Raw genomic sequence first — 21,347 nt, 5'->3', positions numbered from 1 at the left:
TGTCTTTCCATTTATGTAGATCTTTAGTTTCTTTCAATGTATTTTGCACTTTTCAGAGTATTAGTTTTGAATTTATTTTGCTATATTTATTCCTAAGTATTTTATTCTTTTTGGTGCTATTGGAAATGGAATTGTTTTCCTTATTTTCTCTTTGGATTGTTCATTGCTAGTATATAGGAATAAAGTTGATTTTTGTAGGTTATCTTGTGTCTTGCAGCCTTGCTGAACTCATTTATTAGTTCTGGTTTCTTTAGTGGATTCTTTAGTATCCTCTGTGTCCCAGGTCATGACTTGCCTTTCCAATTTGGATTCCTTTTATTTTACTTTCCTGCCCTGACTGGTGCCTCCTCCAGGACGACGTTGTGAAGAGATGGTGCCCTGGTTTTGGGGGAGGCGCTAGCCATTCGCCTCAGGGGTGGCAGTAGCTGGGGTTTGGATGGACGCCCTTTTCAGGAAGTTCCCTTTCAGCCTTCATATGTCAAGTGTTTTCATCATGAAAGGGTGTTGGACTCTGTTATGTGCTGTCTTTGCATCTGCTGAGATGATTTTGGTGTGGATTTTGTGTTTAGTCTGTTGCTGTGTTGGGTGTCACACCTGAGCTGCATCCCTGCACTGAGCCTCTCCTCATTGGTGTGCGGTGTTCTCTGTATGTCGTTGAACTCAGTTTGCTTGGGTTTTGTTGAGTTTTGTGTTTCTGTTTGTAAGAGATATTGGTGTAGTTTTCTTGTTCTTACTAAATTTTGAACATCGTGATAATGGTAGCTTTTTTTTAAAGACAATTAAAAAAAGTTTATTTACTTATTTATTTGGCTGCCCTGGGTCTTTGTTACGGCATGCGGGATCTTTAGTTGCGGCATGTGAACTCTTAGTTGCGGCATGTGGGATCTAGTTCCCTGACCAGGGATTGAACCCAGGACCCCGGGTTGGGAGCGTGGACTCTCAGCTACTGGACCACCAGGGAAGTCCCAGTGGTAGCTGTTATGATGCTTTCATTTGCACTTTTAAAAAATTTGAGGTGTAACTTATGTGCTTCAAAATATACCCATCTGAAGTGTTTAATTCAGTGATTTTTAGTATGTTCACAAAGTTTTGAGACCTTCACTTTTATCTGGAACATTCCATCACCCCAGAAAAACACCTGACCCCGTCAGCAGTCACCCCACCCCCTCCCCAGCCCCTGACAACCAGGAACCCACTCTCTGTCTGTAGACTGGCCTGTTCTGGACGTTTCCCATCAGTGGAATCACACACTGTGTGTCCTTCTGTGTCTGGCTTCTCTCACTGAGCATCGTGTTCTCAAGGTCTGTCCACGTGGTAGCGAGTGTCAGGGCTTCTCTCATTTTCATGGCCAAGTAATATTTTATAAGGATGGACCACGTCTTGTTTATTCATTCACCTGGTGATGGGCATTTGGGTGTTTACACCTTTTGGCTGTGGTAAGTCATGCTTCTGTGAACACGTGTGTACACCTTTTATGGACATATGTTTTTGGTTCTTTTGGGTGTGTACCTAGGAGTAGAATTAATTGCTGGGTCATTTGGTAACTGTTTACTTTCGGAGGAATTGCCAGATTTCTCCATAGTGGCTGTTTGCCTTTTTAAGACAAAGTTTCGGAGGCTGGTCCCTCGTGCAGTGGCTGTGGTGTCAGCACCTGGCTGCGGGGTGTGCCACCAGGGCTGTGTGTGGGCCTGGGTCACCTGGGCCCCGTGTCCTGGGCTGTGATCAGCACTGCTGGTGGCCGGCCGTCCTGGGCTTCACGGTGTCCCTGGGTGCTGTTCCCGCCGCCGGCCCTAGGCCCTAGGCCCTCCCTGCCTGTCTCCGCAGGGATGCTTGGACTCCAGCGCAGCTGCACACCTGGCCCGCCTTGCCCCGCCCCCAGCCCGTGGAGGCCTCCTGTTACCTGGTGCCCCATGCCCCTGGGGCTGGCTCTGACCCTCGCCCGCCCTGTCTGGCCTCCGGCCCTAACCCTGCTCGTCTCCTCCGCAGGCCTCCTCGCTAGAGAGGCGGAGCCCTGGCCTGGCCTCTTGCCTCTCTCACAGCCTGTGCCCCGGGGAGCCCGGCTTGCAGACCACAGCAGGTACCTTCCTCCCCGGGGCCCGGGCCTTGGCAGGTGCGAGAGACGGCACACTGGCCCCTGGAGCCCCGGGATGGGGCGTGCGGGTGGGGTGGCCAGGGCTGTCTCCTGTTGTCCAAACCGAGTGCCTCCGTTCTCCAGACCTTCCTGGCCGGCCCGGGCCCAGGCTGGGGGCAGGGGCTGCAGGAGGGGGCGGTGCTGGGCAGGCACTCTCCCTCCCCGGGACCCTGCGCCTCCCCTGAGCTGGCCGCCTGCCTCTCCCGTCCGCTCCCTGTGGCTCTGCCCACCCCCTGCTGCACTTGGGACCCACGTGCAGGTCCAGCCTGGGACCTCACTGCTCCCTGGCTGGGGTTGAGTGAGACCTAGCTATTTCCTTTTTTGTTTGTTTCTTCTAAAAATCAGCTCATTGAAGACCAGTCATGGAGACAGAGCAGTGAACACATCCTGGTTCTTTTGGGAAAACCCCAGATCTGGTCACGTCCCCCAGCTGCTGGGCCGAGGCCAGAGGAGGGGTGAACATCGGTTGGGCTGCTGCGTGCCGACCCCGGCCGCGTGGACACACGCGCGTGCATACACCCCTGTGGTGGCAGCTGGGCCCCCGAGGCTTCCTCCGCCCTGTGGTCGTCTGCAGAAGCTCAGTGGTTGGGATGGTGGCGAGGAGCTCACACGGGCCGCTGTCTCCCCACAGTGGTGTCCATGGGGTCTGCGGACCATCAGTTCCACCTGGCGGAGATCCTGTCTCGCAACTACGGTGTCCAGGAGGAGCATGAGGGGGCCGCGCGGGGCCCAGAGAAGCCGGAGGAGGAGCTAGAGAAGGACTTCGGCTCCCAGGTACCCGGTGGGCGGGGCGTCCAGGGGGCCTTGCAGCTGCTCCGTCTGCTTAGTCTCTGAGCTCCTCGGACTTCACGGCGACCTGTGCCGCCGACCCTCTGTCTGCACAGGCCAGACCATGCTGGGCACTGAGGTCAAGGGATGGACCAGGCCAGTCCCGCCTTCATGGGGCGCTGGGCTCCAGACAAGCGGGTGGCTGGACATTGAACTTAGTGTTCTCAAACTTTTTGCCCCCAGAACCGCTTTTTGTGCTCTTAAAAATTATTGAGGGTCTCAAGGAGCTTTGTTTATGTTGGTGATATGGCAAATCCATTGTTAGTAGAAAGAACACATTTTTTAGGAAAATGAAAAATAACTATTTTCCAGACAAAAAGATTAGGGAGAAGAGTGGACTAGTTTGACATTTTTGTAAATGTCTGTGAACGCTGTCTTAATTTTAAGGCAGACGTTAGTCGGTTGTGATTTCTTCTTTTGGTTAAAGAGTAAATCTAGCCTCATATAGATCTGTTCTTGGAAAAGGGAGGGTTTTTTTTCTTAAAATAAATTTATTTATTTATTTATTTATTTTTGGCTGTGTTGGGTCTTTGTTTCTGTGTGAGGGCTTTCTCTAGTTGTGGCCAGCGGGGGCCACTCACTGTCGCAGCCTCTCTTGTTGCGGAGCACAGGCTCCAGACACGCAGGCTCAGTAGTTGTGGCTCATGGGCCCAGTCGCTCCGCGGCATGTGGGATCTTCCCAGACCAGGGCTCGAACCCGTGTCCCCTGCATCGGCAGGCAGATTCTCAACCACTGCGCCACCAGGGAAGCCCCAAGGGAGGAGTATTTAACAATCTTTTCAGATAATTGTGGATATTCTTTGATGCTGCTCCAAAATGCAGCAAGTGGTAGTTTTGTGAAGTGAATTCTATAACCAGATCCAGTAAAGTTTCTGTCCTTGGTGTTAAGATCCATTGGTCTTGACCTTGGAGTGGTCTTGACCCATGTGTGATCTTGTCACCTTCTGCGTGGGTGAGATGTTTGGTGAATATTGGTTCTGTGACGTATGAATCTTCCGCATGTCCACAGAGTTCGCCGTATGAAATCTAGAAAGCACACGTTTGTTAATACCACAGACTGTGCTGCTTAAACAATAGAGATTTATTTTCGTGCAGTTTTGGAGGCCAGAAGTCCCAGACCAGGGCCTGGCAGGGCTGTGTCTGGTGGGGACCTGCTTCACGGCTGCAGACGCTGCTTCTTGCCGTGTCCTCTCGGGGAGAGCTAGCTCTCTGGTGTCTCTTCTTACGAGGACACTGATCCTGTTGCATCAGGACTCCATCCTTGTGGCCTCATTTAACTTCATTTATTTCCGTAAAGGCCCCATCTCCAAACACAGTCACATTGGGGCTTCATCATATCAATTTGGGGCGGGGGGATACACAAACATTCAGTCCATTAAATGTCAACACTGATCTCACCAGATGTCTTTTAAGTCCTGGGACTTGAGTGTTTTTTTTAAGGAGTAATCATAGGGCATTTATTTAGCTTGGTGCTGTGTATCACTTGGTGCCCATTTGGTCTTATAACCAAAACATGTCTTCTGTTCAAAAAAGAAAAATCAGTTTTAAGGAGTTCAGCTTGAATTCAGAACTTCTCAAAAGTAACCAAAAAAAAAAAAAAAAACAGCTATTCATTAGCTAAATTACCTCAGCTAAGCTTTCTTCAGGGGAGTTCCCTGGAGGTCCAGTGGTTAGGACTCTGCGCTTTCACTGATGTGACCCCGGTTCAATCCCTGATCAGGGAACTGAGATCCCCCAAGGCATGCGGCACGGCCAAAAAAAAAAAAAAAAAAAAGTCTTCAGTAAACTGATTAAGTAAAAGAAAGAACTTAATATCCAAAGCAAAATCAGAAACACCTGCCTTTTATATTCCCTTACCAGCAGGCATTGTGGTTTATGAAGTTCATGCTGTCAGATCCAAGTTTTCCAGAATTGGAATTTAGTGCTTGAAAGCTTTTACGCTGAGTTTTACTCCGTCAAGAAGCGCAGTCAGTGGTCTCCCTCATCTGGCTAATGCCTGGCAGGAGGCGGGAGTTGTCCGCCAGCCCTGAGCTCCAGGGTGCCGTCTCCATTACCTCCCCTTTCCTCCCACAGAAGATCAAAACGACACCCCCTCAGGGTGAGCTCTCATAAAATCTGTAGCGTCACACAGGAATTGCAGGGTGTTCTTTAGTGAGACGGGCATCTCTTGAAGCCCTTAGTGAGCATGCATTGACGCTTGCGCACTTTGGTGCCCCTGCCCTGACCTCAAAGGCTGCCCCAGCCGCCCCCGTGCTGCTCCTCAGGTTGCTTCCCAGGGAGCCACCGTGTCAGCTCCCACCCCACCCACAGGTGCACAGTTAGAAACTGGGAGAGGCACAGTGAGTGATCCCCACTGGGGGTGCTGTGAGAATAAAAGAGCCTGGACAGGGAAACCCGAGAGGAAGGGCTGGGGGTCGGCGGGGAGGTCTTCCGCAGGGATCCGAAGCCCCCCAGGCAGGAGTTGACAGTGAGAGAACGAGAGGGCGTGTGCAGGAGGCTGGAAGCCGACTGTGACCCTCAGGGGTCAGGACGCAGCATGGCCAGCGGCACTGGCCTCGAGCAGGCGAGGTTTGTAGAAACGGGATTGGAAAGCAGTACTGGAGTGGAAGGTAGCGGTAGTTTTTGCCTCTTCCTTCCCGGTAATTAAGGGTCTTATTTCTGTTTCTTGTCATATCACGGTGGCTCCAAGTGTCAGCAGTGTTAGGCAGCCGTGGGGCCCTCGAGCGTCCTCTTGTTCGTTGTCGGTGCGGCGAGGGTCAGCCACCTCTCTGTTACATTGATGAGGCGTCCATCTCTTTACTTAGCATACTGAGGGTTTTAAAAAATCAGGAGTGACGTTGGTTTGACCAGATGCCTTTTTTACGTTCATTAAAGGGCCACATTTTTCCCCTTCTTGTTTATTGGTGTCCCTTGTGGTGACAGTTGATTTCCAGACACTGGGTGCCCTCGCAGTGCTTGCGTGGAGCTTGCACAGGCCTGGGCCGGGAGGTGGAGGTGGACGGGAGGCTGCCCGGCTCTGCCCTTCGCGGCCAGGGGCGTTGGGCAGACAGCGGACGCCTCTGGGCTCAGGTGTCTCATCGGTGCCCTCCTGGGGCTGTGAGGGGCCCTTAGACGAGGGGCTGGGCCTGCAGTTTGGCCAGGGTGAGTCCCTGTGACTGGTCGTGGGGCTGACGGGCTCAGGGGTGGGGGAGCAGAGCCCCAGAGCAGCCCTGCTGACAGAGCCCTGCCCCCCAGAGCAGCGACATGCCCCTTGACGAGCTGCTGGCCCTCTACGGCTACGAGGCCTCGGACCCCATCTCGGAGCGCCAGAGTGAGGGCAGCGACGCCGCAGCCACCCTCCCGGACATGACCCTGGACAAGGTGAGGGGGCGGTTTTGGGGGTGGGCAGGAAGGCCCTAGACAGGCAGAAGCGCGGCTTATAGCCTGGCAGTGTGGGTATAGCTAGTGCTGCTGGCTGTGGCCACACACCCAGGGTCAGGGTGGTTGCAGGGACGGCTCTGGGAGGGAGAGACGCTCCGGGTCCCGAGCAGGTCGTGGCCTGGCCAGGAGGGAGGGGCTCTGACTGTTCTCAGCCTCGGGTGGAGGCCGTGTCCCTCCCAGACTCGATGCCCCTGGCTGGCCCACCCTCGTGCGAGTGCTGCGTCTGCGGAGCAGGGAAGCAGCCCCGTGGGAGTCCTGCGCGCTTAGAGGGAGGCTCGTCCGCCTTGGCACCATCACTGCTGTTCGGGTTAGGGTTGTTTGAGATTGTTAAAGCAAACTGCAAAAACATTCTCTACTTTCTTGTTAAAAGGAACAAATAGCGAAGGATTTGCTTTCAGGGGAAGAAGAGGAAGAAACACAGTCCTCAGCTGATGACCTCACCCCATCTGTGACCTCCCATGAGGCCTCTGACCTTTTCCCTAATCAGAGTGGACGTAGGTGTCCCACCCGCTCCTACCCCTGGGCTGGCGGGGCAAGGAGGAGCCCTGGGCCACTGGGGGCACAGACATCAGCACCCCTGGGGGTGCCCTGCTCTTGTTCGAGCCCCTGTAGGGACCTGTCTCCCCTGCCCTGCCCTGCCCTGCCAGTGAGCTGAGGCTGGTGACCTTGGTTTATGTGAGGAGGGAACGTGTTGGTTCCTGTGACTGAAAGTCCGTTAGATCCAGGGCAGCGTCCTCGGGCCACGCACCCCTCACTCCCTGTGCATCCCTGTGGCCTGAGCAGCAGCAGCATGAGGTGCTGGGGGCCTGGGCCCCTGGTTTATGACTGCAGCAGAGGGCGGCCTGCTGCGTCCCCGCTTCCGTGCCCGTCACAGCCCGTCACCTGGCCGGGACCCAGCCGCTTCTCAGGAGGGGCACACGTGGGGGTCAGGTGGATGGAGAGTGGGGTGGAGGCCCCGGGGTCTGCTGGCTGGGGGGCCGCATGGGGCCGAGGAGGTGCCTCAGCTGCTCCTCTTTCCCCAAAGCCCGCTTCCTGTCTGATGCAGACAAGGAGCCTGGCTCCTCCAGCTCGTCGGACACCGAGGAGGACCCGCTTCCCGCCAACAAGTGTAAGAAGGTGCGCGGCCCTGACCCTGTGGCACCCTCAGCGCGGGCCTCTGCTGGGCTGGGGCTTGACTGCGAGTGAGTGCCGTAGCCCCGAGGCCCCCCCGCCCCTGCCCCAGGACTGGCTGCACTGGACACAGTCACATGCACAGCTGGCCTCTGCCTCCCCCCTCACGCCTCGGGCCAGGTGGCCTGGCTCTGGGCGGCAGCCTGCAGCCCCCATCAGCACCGTGCGCCTGGGCCTCCGTCTGCCCTGACTCTCCTGGGCCTTTGCCTTTGCAGGAGATCATGGTTGGGCCTCAGTTCCAAGCCGACCTCAGCAAGCTACACTCGAACCGTCAGGGTGAGAAGAGTAAGTGGGCCTGGGAGGTGGGGGGACAGGGAGCAGGAGAAATGCCAACTCCACTCCTCCAGGAGAGACTCCCGGGTCCAGCCAGAGCCAGTTCCCAGGTCCTCGGAGCGAGCCTGAGGGTCCTGGCCCAGGTCCGGCGGCCACCTCCCCAGGGCAGCTGAGCCTGCAGGACACTCTGAGAAGTGGCCGTCCCTCCCCGCTGGCTGGTCCTGGGCCCTGTGGGCCACCCCCCCCATCCCCACCCCCAGGGCTGCTGCGCTTGTTCCCCTGGGTGTGTGGGCTCTTCCCACGTCACCCACGCGTCAGTCCCTCACCTCATCCAGGGCTCGTCCCACATGCCTTCGAGACGTGTGTCTTTCTGCGTTCTGCCTGGCCCTGTTATTCAGGGCGCTCACCATCCTGGACTTGTTGTCTGTCTGTCTCTCGATCCCACTGGCATGAGTGTGCGTCACGTACACTATGGTGTTGGGTTCCCTCGTGTGCACGCGCCACGCCACGTTGGCTCATCCTTCTGCTGGTCAGTGTTCCCAGTGGTTTGCCATGTGGTTGTCTCCGTGGACACACACACTTGTTCCTGGGGCTTCATCAGTAGGCACCGAGTGGGGCCCCCACCAGCAGTGTGGGAGTTCCAGTTGCTCTATGTCCTCGTCAGCGCTTGGTGTGGTCTGCCTTGTTGAGGGGTGTGGAGTTGTGCCCCATTGTGGCTTTAATTTGCAATTACTGGCCACTTGCTGTCTCTTGGGAGGTGCCTGCTCAGGCCTTTCCCCTTTTAAATTGGGTTGCTTTTCTCTTGTGACTTGGGGGAGTCCTTTCTGTATGGATGCACATCCTTGGTTGGCTGTGTGCATGGCAGATGTTTTCTCCCAGTCTGTGGTGTCTGATTTCAGTGAAATCCAGCTTATCTTTATTTTAGCCACAATGTGTTTGTATGCTGTCTAGGGAGCCTGCAGGTCTTGAAGATATGCTCTTTTATTTCCCCTTTTATGTTGGCATCTATGATCTAATTTAATTTTAATGTATGCTTGGAGGTATGGGTCAGGGTTGACCACCCCCCCGCCCAGCCCTGCATATGGAAAAGTCCATTCTTTCCCCCACTGAATTGCAGTGGTGCCTTTATCAGGAATCGTGTCTGTAATGTATATCTGCCTTTTGGGGCTTCTCTTCTGTTGTTCTCTTGTCTAACCCTGGGTCCTTACCACTCTCTTAATTATTGCAGCTTTGAAGTTAGTATGAGATGGTGCAAACCCTCCAGCTTTGTAACTTTTATTTGTATATAAGTTTTCAAATTAGCTTGTCATTTGTCTCAAAAATGCCTGCTAGGATTTTGATTATGGTTGCATTGGCTCTTTATTAATTTGGGGGAGATTGATACATTAACGATATTGACACTTCCAGTTCACAAGCATAGCTTACATCTCTGCTTAGGTCTTCTTTATTTTCAGCAGTTTTAGAGTTTTCAGTATAGCAGTCTTGTGAAATGCAGAAATACAGTTTATTATTTTAAGTAATCTTGTACACAGTGACTTGGCTAAATTCACTTACTAATTTTATTACCTTGTAGATTCTTTTGCACTTTTAGACATATACAATCATATCATTTGTGTATGATAACTTTACTTCTTTCTTTGTGATCTTTTTTTTTCTTTGCGATCTTTTTATGTTTTATTTCTTTTTCTTGCATTACTGCACTGACTCCTTTGTGTGTGTGTGTGTGTGTGTGTGTGTGTTTTAAAAATAAATTTATTCAGTTATTTATTTTTGGCTGTGTTGGGTCTTCATTGCTGCACGTGGGCTTTCTCTAGTCACGGTGAGCGGGGGCTACTCTTCATTGCGGTGCGCGGGCTTCTCATTGTGGTGGCTTCTCTTGTGGAGCATGGGCTCTAGGTGCGTGGGCTTCAGTAGTTGTGGCATGCGGGCTCAGTAGTTGTGGCCCATGGGCTTTAGAGCGCAGGCTCAGTAGTTGTGGCGCATGGACTTAGTTGCTCTGTGGCGTGTGGGATCTTCCCGGACCAGGGCTCGAACCAGTGTCCCCTGCATTGGCAGATGCTTAACCACTGCTTGGCCATTATCTCTTCAAAATTGGTCCTGTGCTTTGTCCTCTTCCTCCATGACTCAGTTATACATGTCTTAGGTTGCTTGACCATCTTACACATGTCCCACACTATGTTCTCTTTAAGCTTCAGTTTGATATTTTTGAATGAAATTCTTTCCAATTTTACTAATCATGTCTTCTGCTGCTGTTGAAGCTGCCCAGTGGGTCCATAATTCACTCACTGCATTTTCCAGCCCTAGAATGTCCGTGTGATTTTTTTGAATTGATTTCAGTTCTCTGCTGAAATTCTCCAGCTTTCCATTGATTTTGTCCTTTTCCCTAAATCATTAATCATGGTTATACTGAAGTCCTGTCTGCTAACCCTGATGTCCAGCTGTTTGTGGAGTTACGTGTTGTCATGCGGTTTTCCTCTCACCTTCACGCCATAGGTAGACACACGGCGATGGTGGCAGGTGTCGCTTTTTCTCTAGAGAGGGGCTGGGACTCTGGGTTGACTTTGCAGATGGAGAGAGGTGGTCGCAGGTCTACAGGGGCGCCAGCCCCAGAGTCGCTGGTTCCCTCACAAGAGCGAGTCCAGCATGGAGCCGGTTCCCCTCTTCAGCCACTGCACTGGGTGTTTGGCTTTTGTGTGTTGTTTAGTTTTTGGCCCCTGTGGTTCTTCCCTGAGTAATCAAGAGATGCTGACACTGGGGTCTCCCCAGGCCTGGCCCTGAACTCTCCCTTCTGCCTCTTGCTGCCCGTCCTTCCCCGCCGCTGGAGGCTGTCCCCCCGTCCCCCGCCCCAAAGCAGACTGCAGCCAGAGTCCCTTTCTTATCCTTCCTTAATGCACCTGCCCCCCTCCCCCGCCAGGGCAGGACCTCTACTGCCCTCTCCTCCCCTCCCTCCTCTCCCCGGGAGGTCTGCTCTCGATGCTGCGGTTATAGGGACTGAGGCAGCCGTGGGAGCTCTTGCCTGAGCGCGGCCGCTGGCACCCATGTCTCCCCACTGTGCTTGATCGAGTCTGGGCTCTTCTCGCTGCTCCCTTGGGCCTCTGCCTTTCACCTCCCTGAGCTCGTCCTGCAGCCCCTCCTCATGGGACACGCTCAGAAGTCCCCTTTCCAGCCTGGGCTAGTTGCTGCCCCCTCTGGGACGCTGGCCTTGATAACTGGCTGCTCAGGGCCCACTGACCTCCCACCCCTTCCTGCCTTCCCGCCACCTCGAGCACCCAGGTGCCCGGAGCTGGCCCTGTGAGATGCGGAGGTGGAGGCCCAGGCCCCTGATGGGCCCTTGTTCTCCAGAGGGGCCGAGTTGGCCTGCTGGTGATGCTTTTGGGGAGGCGGTCAGAGGAGGTGCAGACTGCGTGCCGGCATGTGAACTTGCCCTCTCCTGCACAGTCTATGAGAATGAAGACCAGCTGCTCTGGGACCCCAGCATTCTTCCTGAGGGGGAGGTGGAGGAGTTCCTGTACCGGGCGGCGAAGCGGCGGTGGCACGAGGTGGCTGAGTCTCAGCTCCCGGAGGGAGAGGCGGTGAAAGACAGCGAGCAGGTGGGCGGCCCTGGGGGTGGAGGAGCCATGGGGCCTGGGCCAGTGTGGTTGTGTGATTGTGAGGAATTCAAGGGAAACCACTTGTCCTGGGCAATGGTGGCTCCTCTCCCCCAGGCACTGTATGAGCTGGTGAAATGCAACTTCAATGCCGAGGAGGCCCTGCGGAGGCTGCGGTTCAACGTGAAGGTGATCCGAGGTGAGCGCAGCCCCAGCCCCGGCCCCCACCCCCCCACCCCCACCATGGACCGCGCTGACCAACCCCCCCACCCCACCGCTCCAACCTTTGCAGACGGGCTGTGCGCCTGGAGCGAGGAGGAGCGCCGCAACTTCGAGCACGGCTTCCGTGTGCACGGCAAGAACTTCCACCTGATCCAGGCCAACAAGGTGAGGCCCTGCCCGCCCGCCGCACCTCCCGGCCCGCTGGGGGCTGCTCTGGGGCTGGAGGGCTTGGGAGCTGGCACAGTTGCTGTCCACCCGCAGCGGGAGGTCAGAACGAACCCCAGGCTCGTGGTGGGCTCCCCGGCTCATCTTTCTCTAGTTCCCCCATCCCCCGGAAAGGTTCCAATCTGGGGAAGGGTCTCGTGCCCACTGCCAGTCCTCCAGCGCTGACCCTCGCCTGGATCTCCCCCATCACCCCCTTGCCGTGGGGACTGAGGGTCTCCATGTTCACTCTATTCAGGGACACACGCTCTCCCACCATTGCACCAAATAGGCATGACCGAAGTGGCTGCTAATGCCAGGTCCCCATGCCCGTCTCCACATCCATGTCCCACCCCCTGTCCTCCCCAGGCCCGTGTCCCTAACACCAGGCCTGGGTCACTGGTCTCCCCACACCCCGCTTGGGTGCTCCCTGCCTGTGGCTCCCTTGTAACGACTCCCACGCTGACCTCTGTCGCTGCCCCGGCCCTCTCCCCCGAGCCCTGGACGTCTGCCTGGCGAGGCGCCCGTGGCTCGTCTGGGAACCTGGCTGTCCCTCTGCGCTGTCGCAGTGGCTCTCACTCTGGTCCCTCGTCCCTGTCTTGTCTTGCTCCCCTGGGGCCGGCAGCCCTGGCCACTCCCACTCCCCACAGGTGGAGGAGCAGGGCCTGGCCGGCACTGGGCTCACGCTTGCCGTCTGGGCGTCTTCCCTGGGAGGGTGCAGTGGGTGAGGGGCCCTCGCGGGGCTCTGTAGGACAGGGATGGTGCCCCTCTGACGGAACCCGGCGTGGCCAGGCAGCACTTGGTCCTCTGGGACCGGCGCCCGCGGCTCCTGCCTCGCCTGTCCCATAGCGGAGGCCGCTTCTGCCCCAGAACCCGCTGGGCTGCTGCCTTTGTGTCCTGACCTGCTGTCTGCCGCACGCCCCCCACCCAGCTTAGGGCTGGTGGCCTCTCTCCCACCGGAGTCTCAGGTCTGCGGTGAAGCTGGCCCCGGGGAGGCTTGTTGCATGAGAGGGTTTCGGTGAGAAGATCAGGCAGTCCCTGGGTGCCCCTGTGCCTGCTTGTCTCAGCCCTCCCTGGGCATGGGCGTTGGGTCCCGCGGTGGTGGGGTTGTCAGCTGCGGGCACAGCCCTGGCCTTGCTGCGGGTGATCCTCCGAGATGGGAAGACGCCCCGATCGCTCACCCTGGACACGAGCCCGTGGGGCCACCTTGGCCTTCCAGGATGCAGGCCTGGCTTTTCCTGCTACGTTGTAAACATGCCCTCAAGTTGGCTCACACACCCGGCGTGCCCTTGTGCAGACGGCTCTCCCTGGAGCACCAGTGACGCCCACGCTCAGCGAGAAGTGGGCTCGCGCTGCATGTTCTCTGGGCTGGGGTTGTCCGCCCCCCTCCGCCGGGCCTGTGAGGAACAGAGCACACGTGGGTGTGGCCGTCCTCGGGGCGTCTGGGGCGAGGGAGGTGGACGGTGGGCCTGGAGCCGAGGCTGGGCACGGAGCGGGGGCCACGAGATGGGGTGCTGAGCTAAGGGCACGGGGCGGTGGGGAGCAGGCTGGGAAGGGGCTGGGGGCCAAGCTGACCGGCACCGCCCGCAGGTGCGCACACGGTCCGTGGGCGATTGCGTGGAGTATTACTACCTGTGGAAGAAGTCTGAGCGCTACGACTACTTCTCCCAGCAGACTCGGCTGGGCCGCCGGAAGTACGGCCCGTCGGGAACCACGTACGTGCCGGGTGCCCGCGGGGCGGTGGGAGAGGCGCCCTGGCCTGAGGCAGCCCCTGCCCTCACCTTTCCTCTCCCTGCAGGGACGCGGACCAGGACCTGGATGGTGGTGACCCCGATGGCCCTGGCCGCCCCCGCTCCTCGCCGCCCCTGTCTCTGCCTGCCACTGCCGATGGCCCGGGCCCTGAGCGGGACCCCCTGACCCGGATGCGCACCGGTGAGTGGGGGGTGGCCCCTTTTCTCAGGGGGCGTTTCTCCCTGGCAGCCCAGCCTGGGCTGGTGGACATGGAACAGCGAGTGGCATCTGGGGGCCAATGTCCCTTCACCCCCACGTGGTCTCACAGGGTGCCACACACAAGTCATCCTCGGGACTTGGCTCTCCACATGGGGGTACTCTGTGCGGCCTGGGGCCCAAGTGGGGCTGCTCTGCAGTCCCAGGTGGGAGCCCAGGGGGTGTCACGCCCCCTTTGGTGTCCGGGCCCAGGGCCGTGCGGGAGCAGGACAGAGCCCAGGTGGCGACTGTAGTTTCTGAAGGGGACCTCAGGGGACAAGGATGCTGCTTTGTGGGTCTGCTGGACGCTGGGGCTTCCCCTCTTCTGGTTCCAGGGTCCAGTTGGGTCTGTGGTCCACCTGGAGGGTTGTCCGCGTGCCTGGCCCCACGGCCGTGTGCGGGAGCTCCCCGAGGCCATGCCCCTCTCCCTCTGTGAACTGTTGCGTCCTGTCCCGCCCTACAAGATGGGGGTCACGACCTTCCCAGTCGGGGCCCTTAGCCTCAGTGTGCCCTTCCGGTGTGACAGGGCTTTTCTGCATCCCTATGTGTCTTACGTGTTTATGTGAGAGCGTTTTGTGAGGAGGGGTCCTTGGCTCTGCTGGACCCGGCAGGTTGGAGCCCCGCACTGGGCACAGCCTGAGGTGACAGTGGCTTTTGGGCGAGCAGGCCGTACCGGGTTGCTCTTGACCCGGTGGAGCTGGGCGTGGGCGTTGTAGGGGCCTGGCCACAGCCGTGTTCTCCCCCCACAGAGCCCCTGAGCGTGGGCAGCAGCACGTCTGCGAGTCTTGGCGAGCCCGGGGAGTCCCCCGACAGCCCCCCGTCCTCGGAGCCAGGGCCCTGTTCGTTCCAGCCACCGGACGTAGACGCGCCCCCGGCCGTGCCCCTGCCTCGGCGGCCCCCAGCCCTGGCTGAGCCGGCCTTGTACTCCCCCACCATGGCCGCTGCAGAGCCCGGTGCCAGCCCAAGGCTGGCTGTGGACTTGGCCCTGCCCGGGGCCCTCCCCGAGGAGCTGCCCCTCATCTCCAGCCACGTGGATATGGACGGAGAGCCCGAGGAGGCCGTCGCCCCCGCACAGGTGGCTCTGTCGGTTGCCGAGTTTGGACTCATCGGCATCGGGGATGTGAATCCCTTCCTGGCCGCCCACCCCGTGTGCCCGGCCCCTGGGCTGCACTCGGAGCCCCTGTCACAGTGAGTGCGGCCCCTCCCCGCCCCACCCCCAGCTGCTGTACCCCAGCCTCAGGCCAAGCTGAGGCCAGCGGGAGGGGTTGCCCCCCCCCGGCCCGAGGATGGCGTGGCCCCACGGAGCAGGCTAGTGATTTCTTTAGCTTTATTCTGTTTTTTATTTGGCTCATTTATCTTTCTGGCTAGGTAATACATTCATGTGGCTCAAAATCCAAGAAGGTACAAACGGGGCCAGTGCCAGGTTCCTCCCGGCCCTGCCGAGCTGCCAGCCCTCCCAGCCCTCCCCAGGCGGCTGCCGAGGACAGTGCTGCCTCAAGAGGGGGAGGCCAGGCCAGGCGGCTGTGCGGGCTGTGGGGGCGGCGTCTGCCGGCGAGGCGGGGGCGGGGCCGCGGTCCAGCCCGCATCCCGCCCACGCCCCCGTGCCGGGCCTCTTGCTCTGGGGTTGCACTGATCTCCTGTCTCTCCCTCTCTCCCCCTGCAGCTGTAACGTGATGACCTGTTGATCCCTGGCCACAGGCGGGCGTGTGTGGCCCAGATTGGACTTGGGGCCCCCGTGAGGCCTGCCTGTCAGTCTTCCTGACCCTCCCCTCCTCGCGGGCCTCCGGTAGCCCCTCTGCTCAGAGCACGTCAAGGACTGGGCTGAGCGGTGGCCCCTCCCCACGCCACACACGCACCAGCACTGCTGCCTGGCTCCAGCCTCTGCGCCCACCACGGGACCCGTCGGGCGGCTGGGCGCGGAGGGCTGGCCCATCCAGCCAGCAGAGGCGAGGAAGGCGTCTCGGCCCCGCCAGGGACGTGGGGAGGTGGGGCCGGACGCCGCCCCTACCAGCAGCTTCCGCCGGCACCCTCGGCACTCTGCTCGACCGTCTCCCTGCGCCTGGCCGGACTTCGGGCTGCCCCCACCCAGGGCTTAGGGGGCAGCTGCTACTCGGTGCCAAACCCTGGGGCACAGAGCCATATACCTCGATGTCGGCCCGGCCCGCCCTGACGTCCACCCGCTCTCTCCACTTCAGGAAAAGCCGCACTTTATGCCCCCACCCCCACCCTGGGGCCCCCGGCAGCCTCGGGCATGGGTCTGAGGACGCAGAACTCACAGCCCCTTGGTACCGAGGCTTGTTGCCTGCCACACTGAGGGGCCCGGCTCCAGCCCGTTTCCCTGACCCCCTAGGTCGTGTTTCTGTTGAGGCTTCCCAGCAAGATGGCTTGGGGTCCTGGGCCTTCTCCTCTCCAGCCTCCTCGTTTTATTTATGTTTCTGTTTACAAATTGGAGTGGGGTCCTCCAGGGGCAGGGCAGCGCTCCCGGCCCCGGTGTCACCAAGGGGGGCTTTGGCTCGAGCCTGTCTGCAGGGCCGGACTCGACCTTCCCTCGGCCCAAGGACCACACTGTGAAGTGACAACTGCCTTGATCCCCTTGCTGTTTTATTTATTAAACTTGATTTGAAGCCCCGTAGGTGCCTCGTGGTGGGTCAGGTGGGTGGGACACAAGGAGGTGCTGGTCCCTCAGTGGACCTCGTGCTGGGCCCCATCCAGGGACCTGGGGGCACGGGGGTCGTGGGGGAGCATGCTGTGTCTCAGTGACGGTGCGAGGGAGGTGGCCAGGCAAGTGGAGGTGACTTTCAAGCTGGACCCTGACAGGGACAGGCCTGCCTGTGAGCGCGCGTGAGGGCGAGGCTAGGGCCTCACACGTGCGGGGCAGGGGCCCCTGTGGAGACTGGACGGGTGGGGTGAGGGCTGCCTGGACGGGGAGGGAGGCCGAGTGGAGGAGGAGGCTCGGGGGCCAGTCGTGCTGGGTGTGTGGAGTCGGGGGTCAGTCCCGGCAGAGCTGGCTGTGCCAGTGTGGGAGCCCGGGGTGTTTGGGTGGGATGGGAAGGATTGGAATGGTTGTGATAGAGTTTTTGGTCTGTTCACGCTTTCAGTGCTTCAGAGGTGGTGTTTGCTGCCCTCTGGTTTCCTCCTGTCTCAGTAAGTGGCCTCTCCAGGCTGGCTTCTTGCCTCGCTCTGTGCGTTTAAGGTTCCTCCGTGGCTGTTCATGGCTTCGTTGTTCACTTCTTTGTGCTGAGTGTGTGTTTTCTGGAACGGACTGTGGCGTTGCTCTGCTTGCCTGCCCGAGGGCACCTCGGTGTCCCCAGTGTGGCGACGGTGGACGCAGCGCCCGTAAGCCCCCGTGTGCGGGTGTGTGTTTGGTGAACACCCAGGAGCTGGACCGCGTGGTGGTTCCCCTGTGCTTTTTTTTTTTTTTTTTTTTTTTTTTTGCGGTACGCGGGCCTCTCACTGTTGTGGCCTCTCCCATTGCGGAGCACAGGCTCCGGACGCGCAGGCTCAGCGGCCATGGCTCACGGGCCCAGCCACTCCGCGGCATGTGGGATCCTCCCAGACTGGGGTATGAACCCGTGTCCCCTGCATCGGCAGGCGGACTCTCAACCACTGCGCCACCAGGGAAGCCCTCCCCTGTGCTTTTGTGAGAACTTCCAGAGTGGCTGCCCCTCCGTGCGCCCCTGCCTGAGGCTGCCCGGCCCCGCAGTGCTTGGAGCTGTCGGGACCGTCCCAACAGGTGCTTCCCACGGCCCCCAAAGGCAGGCTCACCCTCCTGAGACGGGAAGTGAGTCTGTGCAATGTGCTCTTCGCGCTCGTTGGCTGAAAATGTCCGTACCCCTCCTTGGTTTTTCAAGCACTATTTTTCTTTTTAACTTGGTATAAGATTCTAGGTTTCCTTTTTTTCTTTCAGCATTTTTAAGATGTTCCATTTATTCTTGGGTTCTCTTATTTCTGACGAGAAATTTGGCATTTTCACTTGTGTTCCCTAAATACGGTGTCTTTTTTTTCCTACCGTGATTTTCTCTGTATGTTTGGTTGTGTTGCGCCTGGTGTTTCCTACATGGAGCTCCTTGGACCTGAGGGTTGATGCCTTTCATTGCTGGGGGGCTTCCTGGTTGTCCCTTCTGGGCTCTGCTCCTGGGTCCCTGGTTACTCAGCAGACCCCTGTCGTCGTCCGCAGACTCTGCATGTGTCGTCCTGTCCTCCCTGTGCGTCTGGACCCGTCCTTGCTCCCTATCCCTCCTTCCACTGCTCCAGGCTGCCACCTGGCCCGTCCCACTGCGTCTGTGACGCCTACGCTGTATATTTTGAATCTAGTATTTGCAGTTGTTTTTTTCCTATATTTTTGCTGAAATTATCCATTTTTTTTCTTGTACGTTCTTTATCCTTTTTATAATAGTTACTTTAAACTTTTGGATAGTTCACGATCTGGGCTATTCCTGGACACATCTCTTAACCGTTTTCCCATGGTTATGGGTCACAGCGTCTCCCATTCTTGCGGTTGTTTTTATTTTTTTTATAACAAATTTAATCAGTTATACATATGTTCCCATATCCCCTCCCTTTTGCGTCTCCCTCCCACCCTCCCTATCCCACCCCTCCAGGCGGTCACAGAGTACCGAGCTGATCTCCCTGTGCTATGCGGCTGCTTCCCACTAGCTATCTACCTTACGTTTGGTAGTGTATATATGTCCATGCTTGCGGTTGTTTTAAAGGAGTCTCTTGCTTAGTGTCGGCTCAGATCTTGCCAGTGCCCTGCCCGGCCTCCCTGTGGCCATGGCTGCTGCTTTGCGGGCCTTCCTGGCCATAACCGCGTTGGTGTCTGCCTTGGTTTTCAGAATGTTAGTGCCTGGTGTGAGGCTACGGGAGTCCTGCTCGTGGCGCCGTCCAGGGATGCCTGTGGACGGGAGTGTGTTCAGGACTGCGGTGTTTACTGCTTCTCTTCTTTCTGCTTCCTCTTACTGTTGTGCCCGGGCACATGGCCCCTTGTGGTGACCGAGGCGGCCACCCTCAGTCTGTGGTCCCTGCAGAAGGTTGGGTGAGCCTTGTTTCTGGGTCTTGTACCCATAACCGCACTAGTAACTCTGGGTGGGCAGGAGGGGTCTTCAGATTGGCTGGACGGGGGCCACCTCCTCCCCTCACGTGGTTGGACAGGCCTCACAGGGAGAGGCCGGCGTTCTGGTGTGGGGAGTGACAGGAGCACAGAGCACGTGGGCAGGAAGGGTGGCAGCTGGGCCCACAGGAGTGGCGTCAGCAGTGGGGCCAGGGGGCAGTGTGGGGCCAGGCGAAAGAAGCCGTCCCTCTAGGCCCGGGGACTGGAAATCTGCTTGCAAGGTAGCAGGGGCCTCCGAGGCTCCTGAGCTGGTGCAGAGTGACCGTCGCTCCCCTCAGGGGCATCATCTGCTGACCAGGAACCTTCCATACCGTTGTATCTCTGGACGTCGTGTACAAAGAGGCCCTGAAAGTGGAGCGGGAGGCGACGTGCCATCCACCTCTGGTTCAGGGGTCTTGATGGTGAGCCAGGCCCTGCCTGCCTACAGGTCCACCCTTTTCCATCCCAGACCCGAGGGCAGAGTCGCCAGCTGCACCGCACCACACCCAGGTCCCCCGTTCCATCCTCGGTGGTAGGGGACACCTGCACAGCCTCTGGGATGGGCTTCTTACAAAGAGAAGTGTCATACTTTTACTATTACTGTTTTCCAGGTTGTCCAGGGTTTTCTCCACTCTACACAGGGGGCAGTGGAGCTCTTTTGTGACCTACATTCTAACCATACTGGGTGCTTGGTTTGAGGGGCCTTCCCAGGGGACATGCCAGGATTCCATGGCATGGAATCAGGTGAACCTGATTCCAGCCCCTCTGCTGAAGGAGGCTGGCATTAGCCAGGGCCACACTGGAGGCTGGACCCACAGGCAGCTCCCGGGGTTGGGAGGGGGACGGAGGAGGTGGCCCCAAGCTGACAGTCCTGGGCTGGGGCCTCGGCCTCCCTGGCCCAGGACCCTGGGCTCTGGAGTGGGACTGGGCTATCCAGACATGATCCCACTGTTTAGCCAACGCTTCTGTCCCCACAGTTTTTGTTTTCCTGGTTTTTGGTTCTGGGATGGGGCTGCCAGATGAAATACTGGGCACGCAGTTAGATTTGAATCACAGGTAGATGTTTCAGTGTAAGTATATCCCATATAACATTTGGGACAACTTATGGTAACAAGTGATTTGTCGCTTATCTGGGATTCAAATTTAATGGAATCCTGTGCATGTCCTCGTTGAATCTGGCAGCCCTATTGCTGGGCTGCTGTAAGGATATGGAGCCTGGGCGCCTGGCACATCGGACGCCTGGTGAATGTCCAGAGGTCGGGACTGGGCTGTGGCTTTGTCCAGCAGAGGCCGCTCCCGTCCCACCAGTCCGGGGGCTGACTGGAGCCTGTAGTGCCTCCCTATCTCGGGGGTCCAGTGGGTGGGGCTTGGCCAAGTCAGCACCTGGAGTAACCCTCCCCGCCGAAGCAGAATTGGAGAGTGGGCAGTGGTGGCTCCAGAGCTGGAGTGTGGAGGCGTCTGCAGGGGTCCGATGCCTGCTCACACAGCCCCCGCCCCCCCGTAGTTGGAGCCGCAGCCCTTGCTCAGAGGAGACTTGGGATCAAGCTCCATGGTGAACACTTGGGAAGTGAACTCAGCCCCTGCTGTGGTGGGCTGTCCCTACTGGGCGACACACAGGACAGTGGTGGGGTCACGGAAAGGGGGTTCTTGGTCTCTGAGGTTTGGAGGACTCCCTGGCCCTCCTGTGCCGCCCATGTCACTTTTCCTCATCAGTCATAACCTGCCTGAAGGACCCGGGCCCGTGGCTTTGTGGGCAGGGACGGAGGGGTGCGGTGGGAGCTTGACAGCATGCTCGATGGTGTGACCTGCCCTGTCTTCCCTCGTTTCTTGAGAAGCAGGTGGAGACCAGGTCTCGTGAAGATGGCTCTGTGACCGTCTCGCATGGCTGTGATCCTGCGAGAGTTCGGGCTCTGGCCCGTGGGCTGTTCATTGCTCATGGGCTCACCCTCATTCAGAAGCAGTGACTGAGCGCCGGGTCTGTGCTCTCCTGCCTCCTGGGGCTCAAGCCTGGGGGTTGGCAGATACAGTCTGAGAGCACAGGAGGGGTGGGGAGGGCACTGTGAGGTCGGGGTGGCCTGCACGAGGGGCGACGTCACTGGGACGGGCTCCCGAATGCGGACTCAGTGCTAAACCGGGAAGGTCACCCTGTCCCCGAGTGGAAGGTGGTGCGCCCTTGAGGGGTGGTGGAGTCCTGGGAGCAACGTGGTTCTGGGATTCTGGGTGAATTGACGCTGGGTTCTGACGGAAGCCCACCTTAGGTGCCCGCCTCCACCATTTTGTCTAGTGCTTCCTAGCGGGGCAGGCCACTGGTCAAGCACTTCACTATGACACCAGGGCAGGTGCTGGCCTGTGCCCATCGGGCAGATGGAGGGACTGAGGTGCCGACTGCCCACTTAGCCTTCCTTGCCTGGATGCGCCCGGCACAGCCACCTGGGGTACA

General features: G+C 58.3%; 1 protein-coding gene across 1 annotated transcript; it reads left to right on the top strand.

Moving 5' to 3' along the window:
* The first annotated feature begins 2,762 nt into the window (after positions 1-2,762).
* On the top strand, positions 2,763-16,447 carry MIER2 (MIER family member 2). The gene is made up of 12 exons (XM_079702375.1): positions 2,763-2,905; positions 6,194-6,319; positions 6,750-6,873; positions 7,404-7,495; positions 7,765-7,834; positions 11,261-11,412; positions 11,527-11,608; positions 11,702-11,796; positions 13,423-13,547; positions 13,631-13,764; positions 14,568-15,006; positions 15,482-16,447. Exons 1-12 carry the CDS (start codon positions 2,771-2,773, stop codon positions 15,501-15,503), a joined length of 1,596 nt encoding a protein of 531 aa, XP_079558501.1. The 5' UTR covers positions 2,763-2,770; the 3' UTR covers positions 15,504-16,447.
* The last annotated feature ends 4,900 nt before the right edge of the window (positions 16,448-21,347 follow it).

This window comes from Hyperoodon ampullatus (genome assembly GCF_949752795.1).
Source record: "Hyperoodon ampullatus genome assembly, chromosome: 4".
NCBI lineage: Eukaryota > Metazoa > Chordata > Mammalia > Artiodactyla > Ziphiidae > Hyperoodon > Hyperoodon ampullatus.
Note: the sequence above shows the minus strand (reverse complement) of the source record. Positions and strands in the feature narration are given on the sequence as shown.

Bases quoted from the DNA above. Each gene is read 5' to 3' on its own strand.
- MIER2 (XM_079702375.1), top strand. From the start codon at position 2,771: ATGGGGTCTGCGGACCATCAGTTCCACCTGGCGGAGATCCTGTCTCGC. The intron at 13,548-13,630 runs GTACGTGCCGGG...CTCTCCCTGCAG, and splicing joins TACGGCCCGTCGGGAACCAC to GGACGCGGACCAGGACCTGG. The intron at 15,007-15,481 runs GTGAGTGCGGCC...CTCCCCCTGCAG, and splicing joins CACTCGGAGCCCCTGTCACA to CTGTAACGTGATGACCTGTT.